Below are 20,657 nucleotides of genomic sequence, written 5' to 3'. Positions count from 1 at the left end.
AGGTCCTTAGTTTGATTTAGTCTAAACTCGTCCATTGGGTGAATGCCTCAGGAATTTGTCCTTATGGTCAGATTTTCTTTAAGTGTTGGACCTCCAAATCTGATGACCTTCAGAAAACCCCATTCTTCTAGTTTTTGTTTAATATTGAATATTTAATGTCTTTAAATATTATAAACTGCATTACAACAGGCACTTAGAAGGCAGTCAATAAATAATCAAGTCACTATGGTCTCTAGAGGGTAGGAAACCTTCATTATTCACCAAGCTTTCCCTTGAGTGGTTGTTTGCATAGCACTTCCTTGGAGACAGATTCACCAGCAAAACTTGTTGACTCCTCAATTTTTTTCCTAAGAGATATAAAATATGTAGCCTCTTTTTCTGTAAATCATCTCTTACTCTTTCTGCTCAATTAGCTTTTTCTTTCATGAGCAATTAAGAGGTCTCAAGAAACAATGCCAAGGATGAACGGGGGCTAGATGACAAAGGGGGGAAAAGAGGCTATTATAATGAGTACTGAAGAGAGAAGAAAAATAATGAAAATAATCACTATAGCGATGCAGTAGCACAGTTCTGCTGTGTATGCTATGTGCATGTTTTTCAGCCTATTTGGCCAGGCAGGCAAATACTGTCCATGCTGCCATGCTTCAGTTTCAAGTCAGTGGGCATAATGTAAAGGTTGGTGTGTAGGCTATTTTAAAGCATTTTGAGCTACTTTCAAATGCAATCAGGTTGCCTCTGTTTAAACTGAAAAAAAACCCTCTAAATATAAACATTTTAGATCATTCTTCACTTCAATATTCTTAACTAATTCAGAAGTCGATCGCACAGTGTTTCAAGCCAATCTGACTGCTTTCGGCTATGATCCCAATCTCCCTCCTTCTTTCCACTAGCTTCAGTGATGATCTCATCCTTGTACTGTCAGTTTCAGTGTGCTTTGCAGCCAGAAAGCTACCTTTCTATTAATTTTCTCCAGTTTAAGTGTTAAATGTTATGAGCTCTGCTTGAAGCAGTATTTGAATCATGTATACCTGAAATTACGAGCTCCAGCAGATGGTTATGGTCTTGCTCTTTACCTATGAAGAGTCTGTTTGTGTCACAATAGACCTCAGAGTTCGATCATTTTTATTTTTTTTTTTACAATTAACTAAAAATTCACTATTTGAAGGAGTCATTTTCTGTGAAATGTATCAAAAACAGATTAACTTTGTTCTCTGCCCAAAATAAGGTATAAACAATTTTAACTATATGAAAAATATGAAACTTAAATGATTAGGATTTGAGGATCCAGAGCAAAAATTAATTAACTTAACTCCTGAAAAACAGGAATTTCAGTAGAAATGCTGCTGCTTCCTTTATTTCTGGTAGTTTTTCTTCTTAAACATGCAAGCAAACAAGCAAAAAGACTGCTAACAGCACTAGAAGATAATTAGTGGCATTCTTCAGACCTTGAATTCTTTTCTTATCTTTAGCTCTGCTCTGAGGATGCTATGAATTATTGCATTTGCATGTTTTCATCGTAAATCAAGTTGCTCAGCAATGAAATTCAGCCTACAACCCCCTATTTTAGTTCCTAAAAAAACCCCTAAATCGGCATTCATATCGGTCTTTATCTTTTGGACAATTGGATCTTACTTCTAGAACTTTTCTAGTAAATCTAAATATATTGACTGGTACATAAAATTGCATCTGTCAAAATTGGCATGCTTTTGCTTTTGACAGTCAGATTTTAGGAGCAAATGACAAACCATATAAAACAAAATTTCCCATTTTAAAAAAAATTAATAAGTAATAATGCTAAAATAAAAAAGGTAGCAGATAGTTGTAAGGGTAATATTTCCTCACATTTTTACACGAAAGTTCGTTCCTCCGATATCCAAAACACTGAGTGTGAGCAGCCTGCTCTTTGTAATGTAATAAAATAGCTAGTTGTCTGTAGTGCTGTTTGGAAGAGTTCAGGCTGCACAATAACCTGATTCCATCACAATTGCTTAGAATCAATTGCAGTTAAATGAAATAATTAAAATCCATTAAAATCAGTTGCCATATATGCTGAACAATTTAATAACTCATGTGAAAAAAATAACTATTTGGAAATCTTGATAATGCTTTTTAAACATTTTTGTTAAACATTATGATTCTGACCAGAATAATGTATTCAGTTCCACGTTTTTCCTATAATCCTATTTCTAAAAGGATTTTTATTTCATGTATCTTGTATTTTATATTAAATCATTACTCTTTTATTTGAATTTGGATTGTGCTTGAATTTACACATAACTATGCACGTAGTTTCATATTTTCATTCTCTTTGTCAGAAGATGGCTAATTAAAACTTTTAAAAACATTTAAGATATTGTTCAAAAATTCTAATTGAATTCAGATAAATGAAGGAAAAATAAACTCCTAATGGTGATTCGAAGCTAACATCCATTCCTATGATGCACAAAAAAAGGCCTGTTTTCCTTAGAAGAATTCATGAAAAGGTGAGATTTAAGTGACCAAAGATAGCATGAGCTGAACAAAAGGAATACATATGATGTCAGTTAAGAGGTAGTTCCAGTAGTACACGAGAGTTTGCAATTAGGAGAAGTTCAAACTCGTCTTTTTGTTTAGGCAGGTGATGAAGTTGTGATCAGAGGAGTAATTTACTAGGCAAGGAGGGATAGACAGTGCCTTGCATAAGAAGTAGTAATGCAATGAAAGTCACAGAGGAGTTGGTTTTATTGTCTACTATTTTAAATCATGATTAAGCACCTAGCCTGGTACATAGGTGTTCAGCTATGTATCTGCTGTTAATTACAGTAATATAAAATTAGAATAAAACATTCTAAAGTGGACATGATAAAAATGTCTTATTGCTTCCATAGGTACATCACTTCTAACTGTAGACGCTTATGAACGCAAATTTACAGGAGAAAACATAAAATACAGCATCCTCAGTGACAAGGAAAGTATTTTCTCCATCCACTCCATTACAGGTACATTTTTGTAAATACTTTTTTTTTTTTTTTTATAAGTGTCTGTGCATAGCTTAAAGAATGTGTTCTCTAAAATATAGCAAGTTCCTACCACAAGAAGAAGTAGTAGATATCTTGGAGCATTACTCTCTTGTTACAATGAATAAATCATTAGTAAAAACAGGAAAGTGGAGAGACCTGCACTATTGTAAATTTGATATGGAAAGAAACTGAACACCAGTATACTTGTTTGAAATGCTCAGTTCTGATTAACTATTTATCACTAGGTGTTGGGACTTGATAAACTACTGCTTTGTGATCCAAGCTGTGACTCCATCTTGTTTCCCATCGTAAAGTTGCCCAAAAATTCAAGACACTCCTTATGCAGGAAGCATTAGACCCTTTTTAAGTTTAATGCTCTTTGTTTCAGCAAACTTTGAACAGTCTGAAAGTCAAATCTATTTTTTTGGCAATTGTGTTTGCATTCTGCAGCAGGTCTGTTTTCACCTGTTCTTCAGTCAGGAACTTCTGATGGCATGAGCACAGCACATTCCCCGTGTGCATTTACATGCTCTCACCTCAGACGTGTAAGAGAGCACAGCTACTCTAGTTGCCTCTCTAAACATCTGCAACAAAAGAATTTGCCCTCTGAACAGCTGTGGGCTTTCTGGGATGGCACAGACAGTGTTAGCAGTTTCCCTCAGAATTAGTGTAAATAGCCTGTACTCTTAACAAATGTCCCTGAGTTCCTGGAGGCTTTAATCACTGATTACTCTGATGTCTCTAGACATCAAGGGGTGTGCTCCTGTGAAGCTATCATGTTTGATGCTGATGGACAGTTAAAATTATTATTCTTTGTTTAGATGAGGATTAACGTACATACATTTGATTTCCAAGTTGTCCTTATTTCACTGAAATAAAGCTAGAAAGATGAATCTTAAAGAACACCTTAGACCCAGAGAAGTTTATGCCCAAGAAAGTGAATCTTCTCCAATATCACCTCTGATGAAAAAAAATAAAAAAAATCAAAGAGACTTTTCCGATTTTCCTTTTGTTTTTTAATCAAGCCAGGCCGAAAAATGGTTACATGATGTTTTTAAGAGTCTCATAAGCACTCTCTTCACAAATGATAGTGGAAATGCTATAGCAGTGGATATCACAAGTCTTTTGAAATAGCTTGAATCATTGTGGTTCCTTCTGTTTCCTTTCTTCTGGAACAGAAGAATGTTTTCTCAGAAATATTAATTGAAGTGCAGCCTTTCAGGACTTCTTAAGAGAAGTTCTTACCTCAGCATTAATTTTGACACCAGTAACTCTCTACTCATGGTTTCTACAGCAGAAGTATTTTGAGCCATATTGGTGCCCTTTCTATCTTAGTTATTCTAAACAGCAAAAGGTCTGCTTTACTTGTCTTTTCAAGCATGAATGTTAATTAACTCCCTTTTGGAGAAGATTTTCTCCCATTCTAGGGGGATTTATTATATTGTAGAATCGTATAAAGTATAGTAGGAAGTGATTCGAAGACATGAACTAGTCTGTCCTTTGACAGAGAATGGGAATCAGCTGTGCTTAAATCTTACAGAAGATTGTCTGTCATGTTCTTAAAACCTCCAGTGATAGGGATTCTTTAAACCCTCTCAATAGGCTGTACAAGTATTGGTAGCTGGTTTTAATTCATATTTATCTGAATGTTTGTTGAAACAATTTAAACTTATTACTTCTTAGTTTAACAACAATAGACATCAGAGAAAGGCAAAAAACCTCTTCATATTCGAAGACTGTTACCCTGTTGCCCTGTTTCATCTTTGTGTGCACTTCTCTAGAATGAGTAACTACGTTTCTTTAACTTGTTCCTTCAGGTGGCATATCTCAAACTTGATTATTTGCTCCACTTTACACTATTAATAGAGTCTTTCAGTTACTCTCTGTCATGTTGAAGTGTATTCCTTCTGCCAGTGTCTAATTTGCTTTTTCTGTATGCAGAGTATGATAATTTTTAAGTGTTGTGCTGAAGAGGGACCAACTGACAGCTTTGAAGTCTTTATGTTCCAGATGCAATTCTTGGATACTGAGCAGATCCATAAACAATAGCCAATAATTGCTGCTTATCTTAGAAAATAAAAACTAAAAAGCATTAGCTTGGAGAGCCACAATAGCTGGATTATCCTGTCACAGGTTTGGGATATAGACATTAATGACATAATTGCTGAAAAATACGTGTGAAACTGAATTTGAATTCAGTATGAAATTAACATATGAATGTATACAAGCATACTGTGTTTGGTGTTTAGATGTAATGAAGGCTGAGGGGAGACCTTATCACTCTCTACAACTACCTGAAAGGAGATTGTAGCATGGAGGGTGTTGGTCTCTTCTCCCAAGTAGCAAGTGATAGGAGAAGAGGAAATGTCCTCAAATTGCACCAGGGAGGTTTAGATTGGATATTAGGAAAAAATTCTTCACTGAAAGGGCTGTCAGGTATTGGAACAGGCTGCCCAGGGAAGTGGTTTAGTTGCCGTCCTTGGAGGTATTTGAAAAACGTGTAGATATGGCACTAACGGACATGGTTTAGTGATGGACTTGGCAGTGTTAGGTTAATGGTTGGACTCAATGAACTTAAAGTTGCTTTACAACTGGAATGATTCTATGATAAGAGTTTTGAGTATATTACCTAGAACATTGAACCAATGACCACAGATTTCTAAGGACCTTTCCCATGTCATGTGGAGACGTCTAGTTATGCTGTAGTCTCAGTAATTTTCACTGATTATTTTTGATAGAATATTAGCTGGTGGGGGGCAGGCTAACTGCATCAGAAGGAGTCAGTGTTTTACCTGTATGTCAGTCAGATACAGAGATTGATACAGCTCATGCCTGATTTGGATACAGATGCAGAGATGGATGTAGCCACTCTCAGATGAGGGCCAAGAGTCTCTTCAAACACAGCTGGCTCATTGTCACATGTCAAGGAGCACATGTCATGCAGCCGCTTTCTTCCTCTTTATCCCTCTATAGGTAAATCTGCTTTATTGTAGGAAATTGCTGGCATGGTGGTTGATCAATGAAAACTAGGCTGTCTGAGATTTGTACAATAGCTAGCATGCAGGGGGTGATGTTGGGTAGAGGAAGGCCATGGTTAGAAGCTTCCTGCAATTCTGGTGTGTGTTCAGTGAAGGAGACCACAAACATTAGGGATTTCATAACTGCATTTGTGGGTGTTTTTGCCTGACTACGTAAGTCCCATCTTGATTTAATTCATTATTTTGTTTAATAAACCAGGTGCAATCATGGTAAAAGAGCCAAAGTCTCTTGATTATGAAGTTAAGAATAAAATACATCTTTCAGTTTTGGCTGAAAATAGCATGAATTCAGCGCTCTGTGAAGTGACAGTTGTGATTCAAGATGTGAATGACAATGTACCTAAATTTGAGCAAAGCTATTACAAAGCGTCAGTATGGGAAGGCCAAAGTCCTAAAAGAGACATCATACAGGTAAGTGGAAATATATCTTCCCAAGCCCAGTGCTATAGCTAAAAAGAAGTTTAGTTGATCTGCTTGTGACTACAGTGTTGCTGCATCTCTTCTGCACCACTGTCTCTTAAAGACTGAGAGTGTGGTTCTTGATGTTGTTACTACTTTGCTTGGGTATCTAAAATATTCAATGATTTTATTTTGGGACTTCGTTTTAGATCTTTCATTCAAGTTTTTTAAGTTGAAAGGTAATTCTTTATTTTCTTAATAGTTGTGCAGCTGAACTTTTTAATTTTTTTATTTTTTTTTCCGTTTCTGTTACTCTCTTCAAGCAGTTGAAAAATACCTTTCAAAGCTGTGATACTGGTTAGAATATAGCCTGGGTCTTGCATTAATGCATCTACTGAAAGGGCTATAGCAATTTAAAAAAAAATACTTTAACTCATTAGACTAGTAGAATAAAACCCAAGTGTTCAATTTAAAGTCTGATGCCTGAAGAGCAGCTTTTCTCAATTTAAATGTGCAAACACTTCTTCCTCTGAATGGATCCATTCTCTGAAAGTGTTTCCAGCTGAGCATGTTAGAGCAAAAGAAGACATCAGTTGGACTAGAAGAACACATAATTTCCTCAGTACATGTTCTTGCATTGCAAGTCAGGTCACAGTGAGGGTAATGTTAGGTACTAAAAATATTCCTCCTCTAGAGAATAAATAAATGGAAAGCTACAAATGCCTCCAGGGCAAACTGATTAGAAACTGATGGACATTGTGTTTAGAGAAACATATGTCCAGGAATGGAGAAAAATCAAAAGGCAGTCAACCTAGATGTGTAGTCAAAATTTTATGGCAGAATACGTTCTGTTATGTTTCCTTTATTCGATCTGACTGGTCACCTCTGCTATGGTTTGGATCCTGTACTCATTATAATGCTTGCAACCAGAAAAATATGAAGAAAACTCTTGAAAGTCAGAGGAGTCTTTGAGAAGCCTGTTCACTGCTGTTGAACGTTATCTATTCTGTTGGTTTTACAGCTTGCCTTATCCTTTTTTACATTTTCTCATTTGTATTTAAAAAATGAATTAATTAACTATCCATGAAAGGAAAGCTCTGCAAACTTAAAAATAATTATTTTATCCTTTTTCTGATGGAATATAACAGTAATACTTGAAGGGACAGTCCTGAACCACTGAGAAAGTGCATTCTTATGCACTAAACAGAGACAGCATTCTAACAGCAACCTTATAGCAATGCAAGCAGTATAAAATTATTACATTCACCCCCTGTGCTTTATGTAGCTGAATTTCAGATTACTCAGGGAAAGAATTCATGTGCATCCTATTGTCATTCATGAGCAGATTTTGTGACCTCACATGACATCATGTTGGGCACCAATATGATTGTTTGCTTAAATCTGTGCAGTTGAAATGAAAGTAACCAGAAATAGATGATTGCTGTATAAAGTTTTTCTTTCTGAAATTGCATTCTGCCTTTTTTGAATTAAGCTTCAGTTTTGCTCCCAAACAGGTATTGGCAACTGACCTTGACACTGGGCTAAATGGAGAAACTGAATACTCAATTCTATCTGGTAATGAAAAAGCAGCATTTCTAATTGATTCAGCACGAGGGATTTTAGCAACTACTACAGTCCTAGATCATGAAGACACTTCATCTTACAGGTTTGTATGCAAGGTTCTTGTAAAAATGTATTCTTTTGTTCACATTGAGATTCCTCGTGTTGTGTATTTTGTAGTTTTCTGTTGATACCTGTCACCCAGCAGAGCCTGGGCGCAAGCCAGACAGCACTAAAGCTTCTCATTTGTGCTATGGATTCTTGCATACTTCTCAAATTCAGTGGAAGAAATATAGTCTTGTTTAGTCAATGTCAACACTTAATGATCTAAGTGAGCATGCCGATTCACTATAGAAATGATGACAGTTCCTAGATTTTAGTTTATGAAGAACTGCACAACCATTCCCTCTCTGGAATACTTTTTTTATAAATACATAAAGACACAGAGAAAGCACTCAAACCGAATCCAAGAAACAGGGACGTGTTCTGTTATTTAATTAGAATATAGTTCAAATTTTCTTCTCCATGATCTGATATAGATGGAAACACCTTACAGAAGCAGTTTTAAGCTGTCTTGTACTAAGTATTAGTTTTTTCCTGTTTTCCAAGAAACTGGGAGTAAATATGACCAAATGGAGATGGCAGTTTATCTTTAAAGTCATGCCATAACTGGAATTAGAAAGCAAAAAATCATGCCTTGGAGAGAAAAATAATAGTATAAGGATTCTTTAATACACCCTTTTTACGTACTGCAATCTCTACAGAAAATAGATTTCTCTGTATGTATCAGTAGACAGTAGAAATTACCTTTTTTTTTTGTATTCCCCATATGGTTGTGGGATCAGTTAAAATATTTGCAAATTTTACTGTCCTCCTGGGCCTCAAAGTTTTAAACATACAATCACAATTCTTATGAACCAGAATAACTTTTAGAAAGCCACATCATAATTATCAACTAAATATGATTTTTTAAAAAATATCAGTGTAATTTGATAATAGTATCCTGAAGGAAATACTTTGGTTTAACTTAATATATAGATCAGGAGTTTATTTTTTAGTTTTTCACTGAATCAAAAACACCAGTTCTGATTTTTAGTCATTTAAATAGTGTAATACATTTTATTTGTAGCTATTACTTTTAAAAGAATACCTGCAATAAATCCTTCAAAGAAAGGGTGTTTACTCTAAATGAAACATTGAACATGTAATCATAATAATTATCATATTTGTCTTTTACTGGGAACCTGATTTATTTCTGTATTTATGTGGGAATTTAGCATTTAAAATTGACAGTTTTTTTGAGGAGTCTGAAGCTTCATGTTCCTTCTCTTTATTAATATGTTAATATGTACATGGTTAGATTAAAAATGAATGGCAAAAGAACCTTTCAAAACTCTTTTCCTGTTTAATTTCAAAATGTTACCATTGCTTCTTTCAAATTTGCAAGTTGTTTGTTTTATCTAAACTGGAAATATTCATCCCCAGAAGCTCTAAGTCTTTTATAATAGGAGTTATAATGAAAGTGTTGACAGAACCATAGTTCTAATGCCTCGGCTGAGATGTTTTTATGATTTTTTTTTCCTGAAACCTTAGAAAGTGATTATTTTTAGTAAAATATTTCCATATGTATACCTTACCAATATTCATTCTAGCAAAAATACACTTTCTATATGGAATTACACATGGTCATCAATTGAATACTAGTCTACAATTCAAGTTACATGTTCTGTCAGTGTGAGAAACCTCAAGGACACAGCGTACCGCTGGTGCGGTTCAGGAATGGAAGTGCTGCGATACGCCGCTTGGGTTGCAGCCTCAGTATCCCATATTGTCATGTGAACATATAGGAAATAATACCTGTGACTTAGAAGGAGGAAGGAGAAATAAAGCACTCAGAAAATATGCAGGGAGACCCAAAAAATATGATGTGACATGCAAGTGGTCGTTAGTACAGAAGACATTTAATTGAGATACCGATACCAGGCTCTGACTTGTACATCCTTTTGCACAGGTTGATGATTTTTTTTCTTTTTTTTTTTGGTTTGTTCCTTTTTTCAGAGGTAGTTCACACAGAGAGTAAACATCATTTTATCTGCGTTTATCAGATTGTTACTTACTGTTTTCTTTACAGGTGTAAAATGGAAGCATACAGGCAAACTCTCTTAATTTGACAGTGAGATTCTAGGCCCACTAAAATCAGTGGGAACTTTGCTGTTGTCAAATGGTGCATGTATTCAGATTTTTCACTTTATCACTTACAATATAATAGCAAGGCTATTCTATATCTTTGCAGACGTTTTGGCTGAGTATTAGCTTGGATGTTTTCATATTACCCAATTTTGACGTTCCTGTTGTCCCTTTATAAACAATGAGGAGTGTCAGGTTCCTCCAAAGGACAATTTAATACTTAAGTTTTGATTCCTGCTCTGAATCACCAACTGGAGAAATGTGTGTCTTATTTGAAAGAGTCTTGTTAGTGTATTTAACCATCTACATTTGGTATGAAATGAGGTGAAATGAATACAGATGGATACTTTGTGTGATTTTGTTGTGACCTAGAATCTTCTACACATTTTTCCTGCAAGACACAAAAAAACTCCTCAAGTCAACTTTACAGAAAGTAAGATAGAATTTAAGAGTTGCAATGAGGAGCAAGAGGGCTAATCTTTTTTGTTTGTAATTTTTCCCCTGCTTACAACATTGGTGGATAACTCTGTGATTTTGGACTAATAGTGACAGTTACTGCTTCTTTAATTGCAGGTTGATTGTACAAGCTGCTGATAAAGGAAACCCCAGACTTTCTGCTACAAGTATTGTGAAGATACAAGTGTTAGATGTTAATGACAACGCTCCAGTTGTCCATCCACTAGGTGAAGTGGATGTCCCAGAAAGTAAGTGTGATAGTACAGCTAAGTTTTGTTAAGACTAGGATTTGTCAAACAGCAATATTGCTTTTGGTGATTTGTGTAATCAAGAGACTCTAGTAGAAAGGATAATGGATTGAATTAATACTGAAATATCAAAGTAAATTGTGATGTGCTTTTGTTCTCAGAAGTATTATTATTAATGTTCAGACATTGTGTTTAAGAATAGTTTGGAGCAAATCCATGAGCAATTCAGAAAAAGGAAAACAAACTCTACAGAAATCCATCTATAATCTGTTCGTTTTGGACTGCATTGTCATATTCTTCAAATGTCTTCAATTTCTGCTCTTCTCCAATAAACATAGTTGATGTGAAAACGAGCATTGCTAGAAATGAGACATCTTGAACTTCATTGTGATGAAAGAATGAATTTCTGTAAATTTGAATGAAGCTTTAAAATGCTCTGTAGCTTGATCCAGTTGATCGTGAAGAGAAGGACCCAGGACCTTCTCAGTTCTCAACCCAATGTACATCTAGTATATGTACATGAGCTTATGTGACATAAGCTCAAGGTTTGAAGACCTTGAATCTTAAGCCTAGCATTTTCAAATACAGGCATCATATATGTGATGCGTTAAGATATACAGCTGAACATTTATAAAAATTTAGGTGCTGAAATTCCAGTACTCCTATTAACAAAAGATATCAAGGCTGTATTTCTAGTGATATTTTTTGTAGCCTTTCCTAAATTTAGCTTCCACTGGTAATGACGAGTACGGGAGTTATAGATGCACAGCAGCTATAAACTAGTGCCTACTTATTGACGTTTTTGTATTCTGTTTAAGAATATTTGCTTTAGGACTTTACCCCACATGTTTGAGGCTTAATGCCCCAGGCATGCAAATAGTTCAGTTTCTGTTAGCTCCAGACTTTATTAGATGGTCACTGATAGGTTCGTTTGCAATCCCTGGTACTGTCAATTTGGCACATGGCAAAAGCTGTCTGTATCCAGTTTCTCAGTCTCATAGGACTATACCTTGAGCTCTAAAGATTTTTGTGCCATGTACATCTGGTTGGTTGTCTTGTCTCTCTCTAGTGGCCTTCTCCTCCTTTGGAAAAAGCTTCAGAATTGCAGTCACTGGCTCCACAAAGACCAGGGGACTCTGATGCCTCAGTTAAATATTCGTGTGGAGGTTTGACACCGTTCAATAAATTCATGTCACCTAAATGCATGTGAAAAACTATGGAAGTTCCTGTTACTGGTGAAGAAACAGTTATGGCTACATTGAATCTGGGAAAGTCTAAAGAAAACCTGAATTAAAATTGTGATAAAGCAGATGCATTTGAAGAAATCCACTACTCTTTCCATAGCATTTCTGGATATTGCTCTTCTTCTTAAATACAAAGTCAAAATACAGCAAAAGCTAATACTGAAATATTACATATATTTATGATTCGATATTACAAAATTGGCAAAATCTTCAGAAATTGTAACATCATCTTTTAGCTATGACTTATTTTGACAATTATTGTTACAGATGCCGTACCTGGTTTTGTAGTGACTCAGGTGTCAGCAAGTGATGCGGACTCCAGGCCAGCACTACAGTTTGGTTTTATTTATGAAAACAGCCCTGGAATGAAATTTGCCATTGATCAGCACACTGGTGTAGTCACAGTGGTGGAACCGTTAGATTTTGAAGAAACTGCTGTGTATAAGCTGAGAATCATAGTTTCAGATTCTTTACATCAAACAGAAGCAGAACTCACTATCCATGTTGTGGACATCAATGATAATCCACCAGTGTTTACTCGGGATTTGTATCAGGTGGGAACATGGCAAATGGAAAACAAACATGATGTCTTTCCATGTATGCTGATAATAGTAGGAGTGCTTGTTTATCTTTGTCTTAAAAATGCATTTGAGCACTGAGAAGGAAGGTCTCTGCACACTATTGCTGAGCAGAAACAGAGCAGGGCTCTTCTGGGAAACCCCAGCCCCTTCCCAGGAGTTCTACTAAAAAGACTGAGGGAATGTTCAGTTTTCATGTTTGTTGTTTCTGGTTTCAGAAGGAACGTGGTGTGAATGATAGCTGCATTCTATACACCATGCATTCATCATTAGGAGTTACTGGATATAATCCAAACAAGGTTTGGAGAGCAGGGTGCAGTATTCAGAAGTTCCTTCTTCTGAGACAATAGTAAACAAATTGGTACATTTATTCTGGACCCATTAGTATGGCATGAATTTCTTCATTTTCAGTCACAACAGCTCCACAGAGGTGTGTAGCAAATGCCCTCGTGGTAGGTTATACGCATATAGTTCATAATGTGTCACCATGCCTTATAGCAATGGCACTCATCTAGGGAGTGGGAGATACAAGTTTTGGCCTCCACAACATCCTCTACTAGACTGAGGAGGATATAGACTGTAGCTTTTAGACTTCTGGACAAGCATCTGAACTGCTAGACTGTTGAAGTCAAGTTGTCCGACAATGTTTTAAAACAAAGCTAGTTTTGCTACTGTAGATAACCATGGACCACTAAGTTGATTAAAGCAACTGGAGCATATGTCACACAAGGCTCTCAAGGGTAGGCAACTAAAAGAGTTTTCCCTGGCTTCATCAGCCCTAAGGCTGTGGGGCTTGGGGTAAGGCTCAGCACATGAAATGGCTTGGTGTTAGGGTTAGGGTTCAGAGAGCAATAAACCCTGGAGCTCAGAGTGAAGTTAGGTTGCAATAAGGCTGCCACAGGAAAGGTGAGGCTGCCCAGAGGAGTTTCCTTAGGACTTGGGCTGAGGCACGAGGGAGCCCGGAGCATGCATAGTTTAGCCTGGAGAAGAGAAGGCTCAGGGGGGATCTTATCAATGTGTATAAATACTGGTGGAGGGAGTAAAGAAGACAGAGCCAGACTCTCCTCTGTGGTGTCCAGTGACAGGTGGTGGAGTTTCCAGCCCTGAAGATGTTCAAAACTCACACTGCTCTAGGTGATCCTGGTCTGAGCAAGGGTTGGACAAGACAATCTCCAGAGGTGCCTGCCAGCTTCAGCCATTCTGCGATGCTGTGAACTGGGCTGTTTGTTTGACTGGATGCTTTTGTGTGTGTGGTGGATATGCTCAGAACCAAAAATATGAGTCACCACAGAAGGCTTATATTTAATAATGCTTCATTTCTAGATCTCAGACAGGTTGAGTCAAGAAATAAGTCTAAACATTTGGTTTAGTAAAGAAATTTCAGCTTCTGAGAGTGTGCAGGTGCAGCAGTTTAGTCACTTGGAAAACTACAAGACAGACTGTAGGCACCCATGAAACTTTCAGATGCCTGAGTTGTAGGCATTTGTGTAAATTGCTCACTTAAACTCCTAAATCTAAATTCTGAAGAGGATTAAAAAAAGGCACTATTAATGCTCAAATGATTTTTAGACCTCATCTTAAGATTTCCTCAACTCTCATATGTATCTGATTTTGAAGAACAGTTTAGGCCAGTACTTACTTGTGCAAGTGCTAGGAATTTTTTTGCAGATCAGAGCAGACATTACAGGCAGAGTTATTAACTGATGCAAAACAGTGTAGCTCTATTGACTGCTGATGTAAACAGCTGAGCTTCTCTCTCCAAAATCCTGATGTTTTGATGTGTTCCCTGGACAGTAAGATACACTACGTCTTTTCGGTTGATGATATGTGTAATTCCCTGTTCATCATCCTGTAGTTTTTACCCTCTTATTATCCTTTCATATGTTTTCATGTTCATACTTTTCATATATATTTTCATATCTATATATATGGCTATTATATACATATAATCCTTCTGTTAAAGTGATTTAAACTAACACTTAAAGTTATGACAAAGGTAGCTGCTGTATCATACTGTTCATTTGAAATTGGATTTATAAGGTGGAAGGAAACTTTGGTCACAGAAATACTGTATCTGGAGTTCAAATAATGGAAGCTCTTAAGAAGGGAAATGACTTTCATGGTTTCCTAGATTATACGAAGAAAACAGGGAGCATTTGAAAAACTAAATTCTAGGAATAATCCAGTGATGATTAAGTGATCTAGTACTGGAATTTTTAACATACATGTGTTGGGGTTTTTTTAATATTCAATCATATGTTCCAGATGGGGATTGCAGACTGTATTCCGTGTATGAAAATCAAGGTGTTTCTGAAAGCAAGGAGAAAAGCCAATTTTAGTTCCAGTCCATTGTAGGTATTCCTTCCACTAGTATACCATTGAAAAAAGAGATTCAGTGATTCACTGAACTCATTGTCATAATGAACTACCACTAGATGTAGAACTAGATGGGCTTTACTACAGCATAAAGTTTACTGTGAATTTCAGCTGTATTGTATGCATCATTTTCAGTAGCTCAACTCTTTATGGTTTTGTCCCAGAAAAAAATGACTAGGTGAAACTTTTTCCAAAGCTGGCAACTGTGTTTGATGTGGCTTTTTTTGTTGTTGTTTGTTTTGGTTGTTGTTTTTTTTTTTTTTTTTCCTTTTTTTGTTTTTCCCCCCAATTATAATAAATGAAGGTATGGTATTTTTTTATGTTAAAAATTCATTATTAAGCTCTTTCCAACCTGTAATTTTGGTTTATATGGTTTATATGTTAGGTGAGCTTGCCAGAGCTCATTTCTATGGATTCCACTGTTCTGACCGTTTCTGCTGTGGATAGGGATTCTGAGCATAATGGAATGGTTTCCTACAAAATCCTCTCTCCCTCTGAGGGATTTGCTGTTGATCACAAGAATGGTGAGTCCGTAAGCCTTGTTGTTTATTTCAGCTTTTTCAGTGTAAATTCATGTGTCATATTACACTTCCTCACCTGTTGACAGTGATCACTTGAATTCTGGAAATCTTTGGTGACTAAAGTCCACTATATGTTTTGGCTAAATCTGTCATTATCGCTGAAGAACTGAAAGCGTCAAAAACTGGAGTTCCCAGTTTGTTCTTGAACCACGGACAAGGCAGGTAGTCACAACATCCTATATGTGCTATTTCTCTAGCATGATTTAATAAAAAAGTTGCTGTATGGTTTGCATTGTTTCATAACATTTCAGCTCATATGTTAGATTTCATTCAATTGAAGTTTATCCTTATTATTTTTTCGTATAAGTTGAACCTATTGTAGCGGAGCTTCTCTACAGTGTGGGCAGTATGTCTGTAAGGTTGCTTATTTAGGGAGCTTACATTATCCTATAATCCTAAATAGAATTTAAAAGTTTTCCAAATTGAGAACACTCTTTCCAAAGTTCATAATTTTCTTAGTTAAGAGATTTACCATTTTAAATTTTCTGGCCTAATGTTCCAGCACTCTGTGAGATTGAAAACTGTGTGTGTGTCACTCTGTATGCATGTGTACATACAATTTTTGCTAATATCAGCCTCAGGGATTACTAGATACAGCAAAAATTATATGCAACTATTGTTCAGTGAGCAAGTTCCTATGATTTATTTGCTGTTGCCAGGTGTTTATATGAGGTGAATTTTTGAACGCAGTGTTGTTTGGGTGATGGCAACTATAAACACTGAAAATACTAACGTCTCTTCCAGTTAAAGCTTTTTCTGTTTTACCCATTTGTTACTCTGTATTCACCAACCTGTCTTTATCTTTGATTAATGGTTGATTTCAACTGTGGTCAGAAAATTGTCACGCAGTGTTGTCTCTGTGGTGCTTAGCTATACACTGTGAAGAGTGAAGTAGAAGTAGATGGCTTATTAAAATAAGAGTCAGAATAGTTTGGGCTGGAAGGGACCTTTACAAATCATCTGGTCCAACTCCCATGTTTAGATAAGCAATTTGAATGAAACGTGTTTATATAACTTACTGGCAAACCTGTCCAAATAGCAAACATGCCTATAATGCTGTTACTGGATTGCAAGCTGTTCTACTTTAACCCCAGCTGGCAACTAGGACCGCACAGCTGCTCACTCACACCCCACAAGTGGGACAGGGCAGAGAATTGAAAGGGGGGGAAGGAAAAAATCTCATGATAAGAACAGATTAATAGAACATCAAAGGAAGATAACATAATAAAAACAATAGTCTTTACAGAACAAGTAATGCACAATGCAGTTGCTTACTGCCCACGACACCAATAGCCAGTCGATTCCCAAGCAGCAGTATTTGCCCCCGGACCAGCACCAGTTTATTTACTGAGCATGACATCGTATGGTATAGAACACCTCTTTGGCCAGCCTGGGTCAGCTGTCCTAACTGTGCTCCCTACAGCTTCTTGTGCACCTACAGCCTTCTGGCTGAAAAGTCCTTGACTTGATATAAACATTGTTTGGCAACAACCAAAACATCAGTGTATTATCAACCATCTTCTCACACTAAATCCAAAACACAGCTACTAGGAAAAAGAACTAACTCTATCCCAGCCAAAATCAGAGCACAAGCAAAACATGAGAACTAACGACCTTCAGTAATGAACTTGCACAGTGTAGCACCTTTAATAAGGAGCCTAAATTCCCTTAGCTTTATTTTGCCTTTTGTTTTCTGCAGTTGGTATGTTCAGCCTGCTATGAGAAAGAGAAGTTCTTGCTCACCTGAATGCAGTCTCTGTATTTGATACTACATCATTGTGGGTAGACTTTGCAGCATTAGCTGTGGTTTCTTAGAGTTACTTTGGAATGTGCAGGCATTACATTTGAATCATTTTCAAATATGACTGATTAGATTCAGCTTTTGGAATCACATTTACTTGTCTTAGTGAGTGTGGGGTTTTATTAATTCTGTTTTGTTTTCAGGTTCAGTGTTCACTGTGGGACCAGTGACTCACCTGGAAAGGATTTCCATTATCCAGCTCCTGATAGAAGCCACGGATGGTGGCAGTCCCGCTCTGAGTGCAGTTGCCTCTGTAGAGGTGCACGTAGAAGATGCAAATAACTACGCCCCTCAGTTCACCAGGGAGCTGTACAATCTCAGCGTGAGTGAGGATGCCTCCATTGGAGAGAGTATTCTCACATTTTCAGCCATCGATTATGACTGGACACATGAAAACACATATATTGAATACTCTATTATTGATGGTAATGCTGAGAATTTATTCTCTGTGGAAGCAAGTGTTATGGAATCAGAAACATCCTACAAACTTGTTGGCAGTCTTGTTTTGAGCAGTGTTCTCGACAGGGAAGTGGCTGCTTCTCACCGTTTGGTCCTCCTTGCTTCTGATCGTGGAACACCCTCCTTAAATTCAACTGCTACTGTGCTCATAACTGTGCTGGATGTTGATGATAATCCTCCAGTATTTAGCAGCCCAGAATACCATATTCGTGTCAAAGAAAGCATTCCTGTAGGTAGTCACATCACTGAAGTTTCAGCAACTGATTGTGATGCAGGCACTAATGCAGAGATCACTTATGCTATCATTTCTGGAAACGACAGGGGACATTTTCACTTGGACGGGAAAACAGGATCAGTGGATTTGATGAAAAAGCTGGATTATGAGGATACCGTGAAATTCTCTTTGATTATCCAAGCCACAGATGGAGGAGCTGATGTAGAAAACGTGGCATTTTCACTTGTTCTTGTTACCATCTTAGATGACAATGATTATGCCCCACTGTTTTTGTTTCCTAGCCTGAGCTGCGTTGTGAGTGAAAATATACCTACCTTTTCTTTTGTGTGCGCTGTTAATGCACTGGATTTTGATAAAGGCTCCTATGGCCACATAACCTACTCCATCCAGTCTTCATGTTTGGCTCATCGTGAAGCTCCTAGAGACCACGACATGTTTTTCATTGATCCTTTGACAGGAGATATTCATACAAAGCAAATGTTTGACTATGAAAGTCAGAATAGTTACTGTCTCATAATACAAGCAAAAGACAAAGGTGACTCAGTGGCCACCCTTACAGTTCAGGTAGGTATTGAAGGGAGAGATGAATTTGACCCAGTGTTTACACAAGATCAATATCTCTTTAATCTCCCTGAGAAGAATGAAGCAGGCCAGTTGCTTGGCAGAGTCACAGCATCAGACAGCGATGGTGGAGTAGATGGAGTTGTTCATTACTCCCTGCTAAAAACTTCTCCATTCTTTTATGTGAATCAAACCACTGGTAGTATTTATTTAACTCAGACTGTTCATGGAAAAAAAAATGGCAGCAAAAGAAACGATGACACCCTGGAATTGTTGGTAAGAGCTCATAGCCCCAAAATTGAGTCAAAGTTCACAGTATGCAGTGTTTTGGTAAATGTTTCCAGTTCTCCTGAGAGTTATCCCATGGTGTCAATGTACAGCCTGACGGTTAGCAGTTCAGTCTCCTTGATGGTGTTCCTGCTGCTTGTGGTCAGCCTTCTTGCACTTATTCTGAGGCGCAAGCGGAAAGATCTGATGAACTCTTGTGTGAAAAGAGAAGCAGTATCTTCCTCGGGTAGTGATGTGAATTCAGCCAGCAAGGATAAGGACTGCCAGAAAATCCAAAGTACTGAGAGCAGTATGCTTCCCATGGGTGTTATAGCAGAATGGCTAAGCTTAGCAGGAATCAGAGGAGGGAAGGATGCTGGTGTCCTCTGCAGGCATTCAGACTCCAGTAGCCATGGTTCTGCCAAAGGAGAAACTACAGAGGATGAGGAAATTAAAAGGATCAATGAGCATCTTTGCAGAAAGAGTGCCAGCTTGGTGCTGAGTGAGTGTGGCTCATGGATGCCAGATTCAGGAATCCCAAGAGAGTCTGATCAGCTCTCCTGTCCGTCTGGAGAAACAGATGTCATGGCTACAGTGCAAAGCAAGGAAAATGAGCAGGCCATTAAAGAAGAAGGTAGAGAAGAAGCCTATGAGACAGCCTACGCACATAACAAAATGTTGTCTCAAACACTTAAGAAAATCAGAGTAAAAGAGAAAGACATAATGACAGACCTCACAAGAGAATATGTCTTGATGTCAGATAAGCAGGACTCTGGATATGATTCACTTGCAACTCTTGGCATCTCTGATGAGACTGTCAGAGTTTGTTATAACTGGGACTGTGTGCTCAGCTGGGAACCCCAATTTCAACCTCTTGCTTCAGTGTTTAATGATATTGCAAAACTGAGAGATGAAAATATACATATTCACAGCTTCCCTACAGAGAAGAAATCTCTTGTTTTCCCTCCTCCCTTGATAACATCAGTAGCTCAGCCTGGCATAAGGACAGTGCCACCACGAATGCCAAATGTAATATCAGGGCAAGCATTTAAAAAATACCCTCATTCTCCCCTTATCCATAATCCTGGATACCCCCCACCAACCATGACCCCTAGTTTTTCTCCCTCTCTCTCTTTACTTACCATGCAGATACCTACTGCTTCTCCAGTAATGTCTGATGGGAGAATGATAGAGATGTGTCTTATTGATCCAAGCAATGAACTTGTAACAGAAGAAGAAATTCAGGTGTAGGTTATTAACTGACAGTAGTTTATGGAAAAAAGATGGCTTAAAATACAGTTTGTTATTGTTAACAAGCAAAATGTGCCTGTCAGAGATGTATCACCAGTATTCTTTCTGTTGCCGTGAGCTGAAAAAGTTAAAATATAAACCAGCCACAAATGTGCTTACTATCCATTTTGTTCTTCCCAGAATACACTACAAGGCCATGAAGCTTCTCCTCTTTCAGCTCCCAACAACTGTGGTTTCCTGTGTAAATCACACAGCCAGATGCCTGATAACCAACTTGAAAGATTTTACTGGGTTTTTTTTCCTCATAAATATGTCAATAACAAATTAATGGTAGTAATTCTTTACTGTGGAAAAACTTTATTAGCATGCTGGTGGGTTCTGACCACGATTGTGGTTGTTGTTAGAAGAGGATACTAG

General features: G+C 37.3%; 1 protein-coding gene across 1 annotated transcript in view; it reads left to right on the top strand.

Annotated features, from left to right (window-relative positions):
* The window catches only part of DCHS2 (dachsous cadherin-related 2), a gene marked incomplete at both ends in the record, with an annotated part of 118,354 nt that extends 98,114 nt beyond the window's left edge, over positions 1 to 20,240 (top strand). Inside the window, 7 exons of the mRNA XM_080343841.1 lie at positions 2,868 to 2,978; positions 6,237 to 6,448; positions 7,951 to 8,102; positions 10,757 to 10,887; positions 12,399 to 12,685; positions 15,471 to 15,609; positions 17,611 to 20,240. Coding sequence (XP_080199967.1) covers positions 2,868 to 2,978; positions 6,237 to 6,448; positions 7,951 to 8,102; positions 10,757 to 10,887; positions 12,399 to 12,685; positions 15,471 to 15,609; positions 17,611 to 20,240 — 3,662 coding nt within the window. The remainder of the gene's footprint in view (positions 1 to 2,867; positions 2,979 to 6,236; positions 6,449 to 7,950; positions 8,103 to 10,756; positions 10,888 to 12,398; positions 12,686 to 15,470; positions 15,610 to 17,610) is intronic.
* Positions 20,241 to 20,657: the final 417 nt, after the last annotated feature.

The sequence above is a fragment of the Nesoenas mayeri genome, assembly GCF_963082525.1.
Source record: "Nesoenas mayeri genome assembly, chromosome: 4".
Taxonomy (NCBI): Eukaryota; Metazoa; Chordata; class Aves; order Columbiformes; family Columbidae; genus Nesoenas; species Nesoenas mayeri.
Note: the sequence above shows the minus strand (reverse complement) of the source record. Positions and strands in the feature narration are given on the sequence as shown.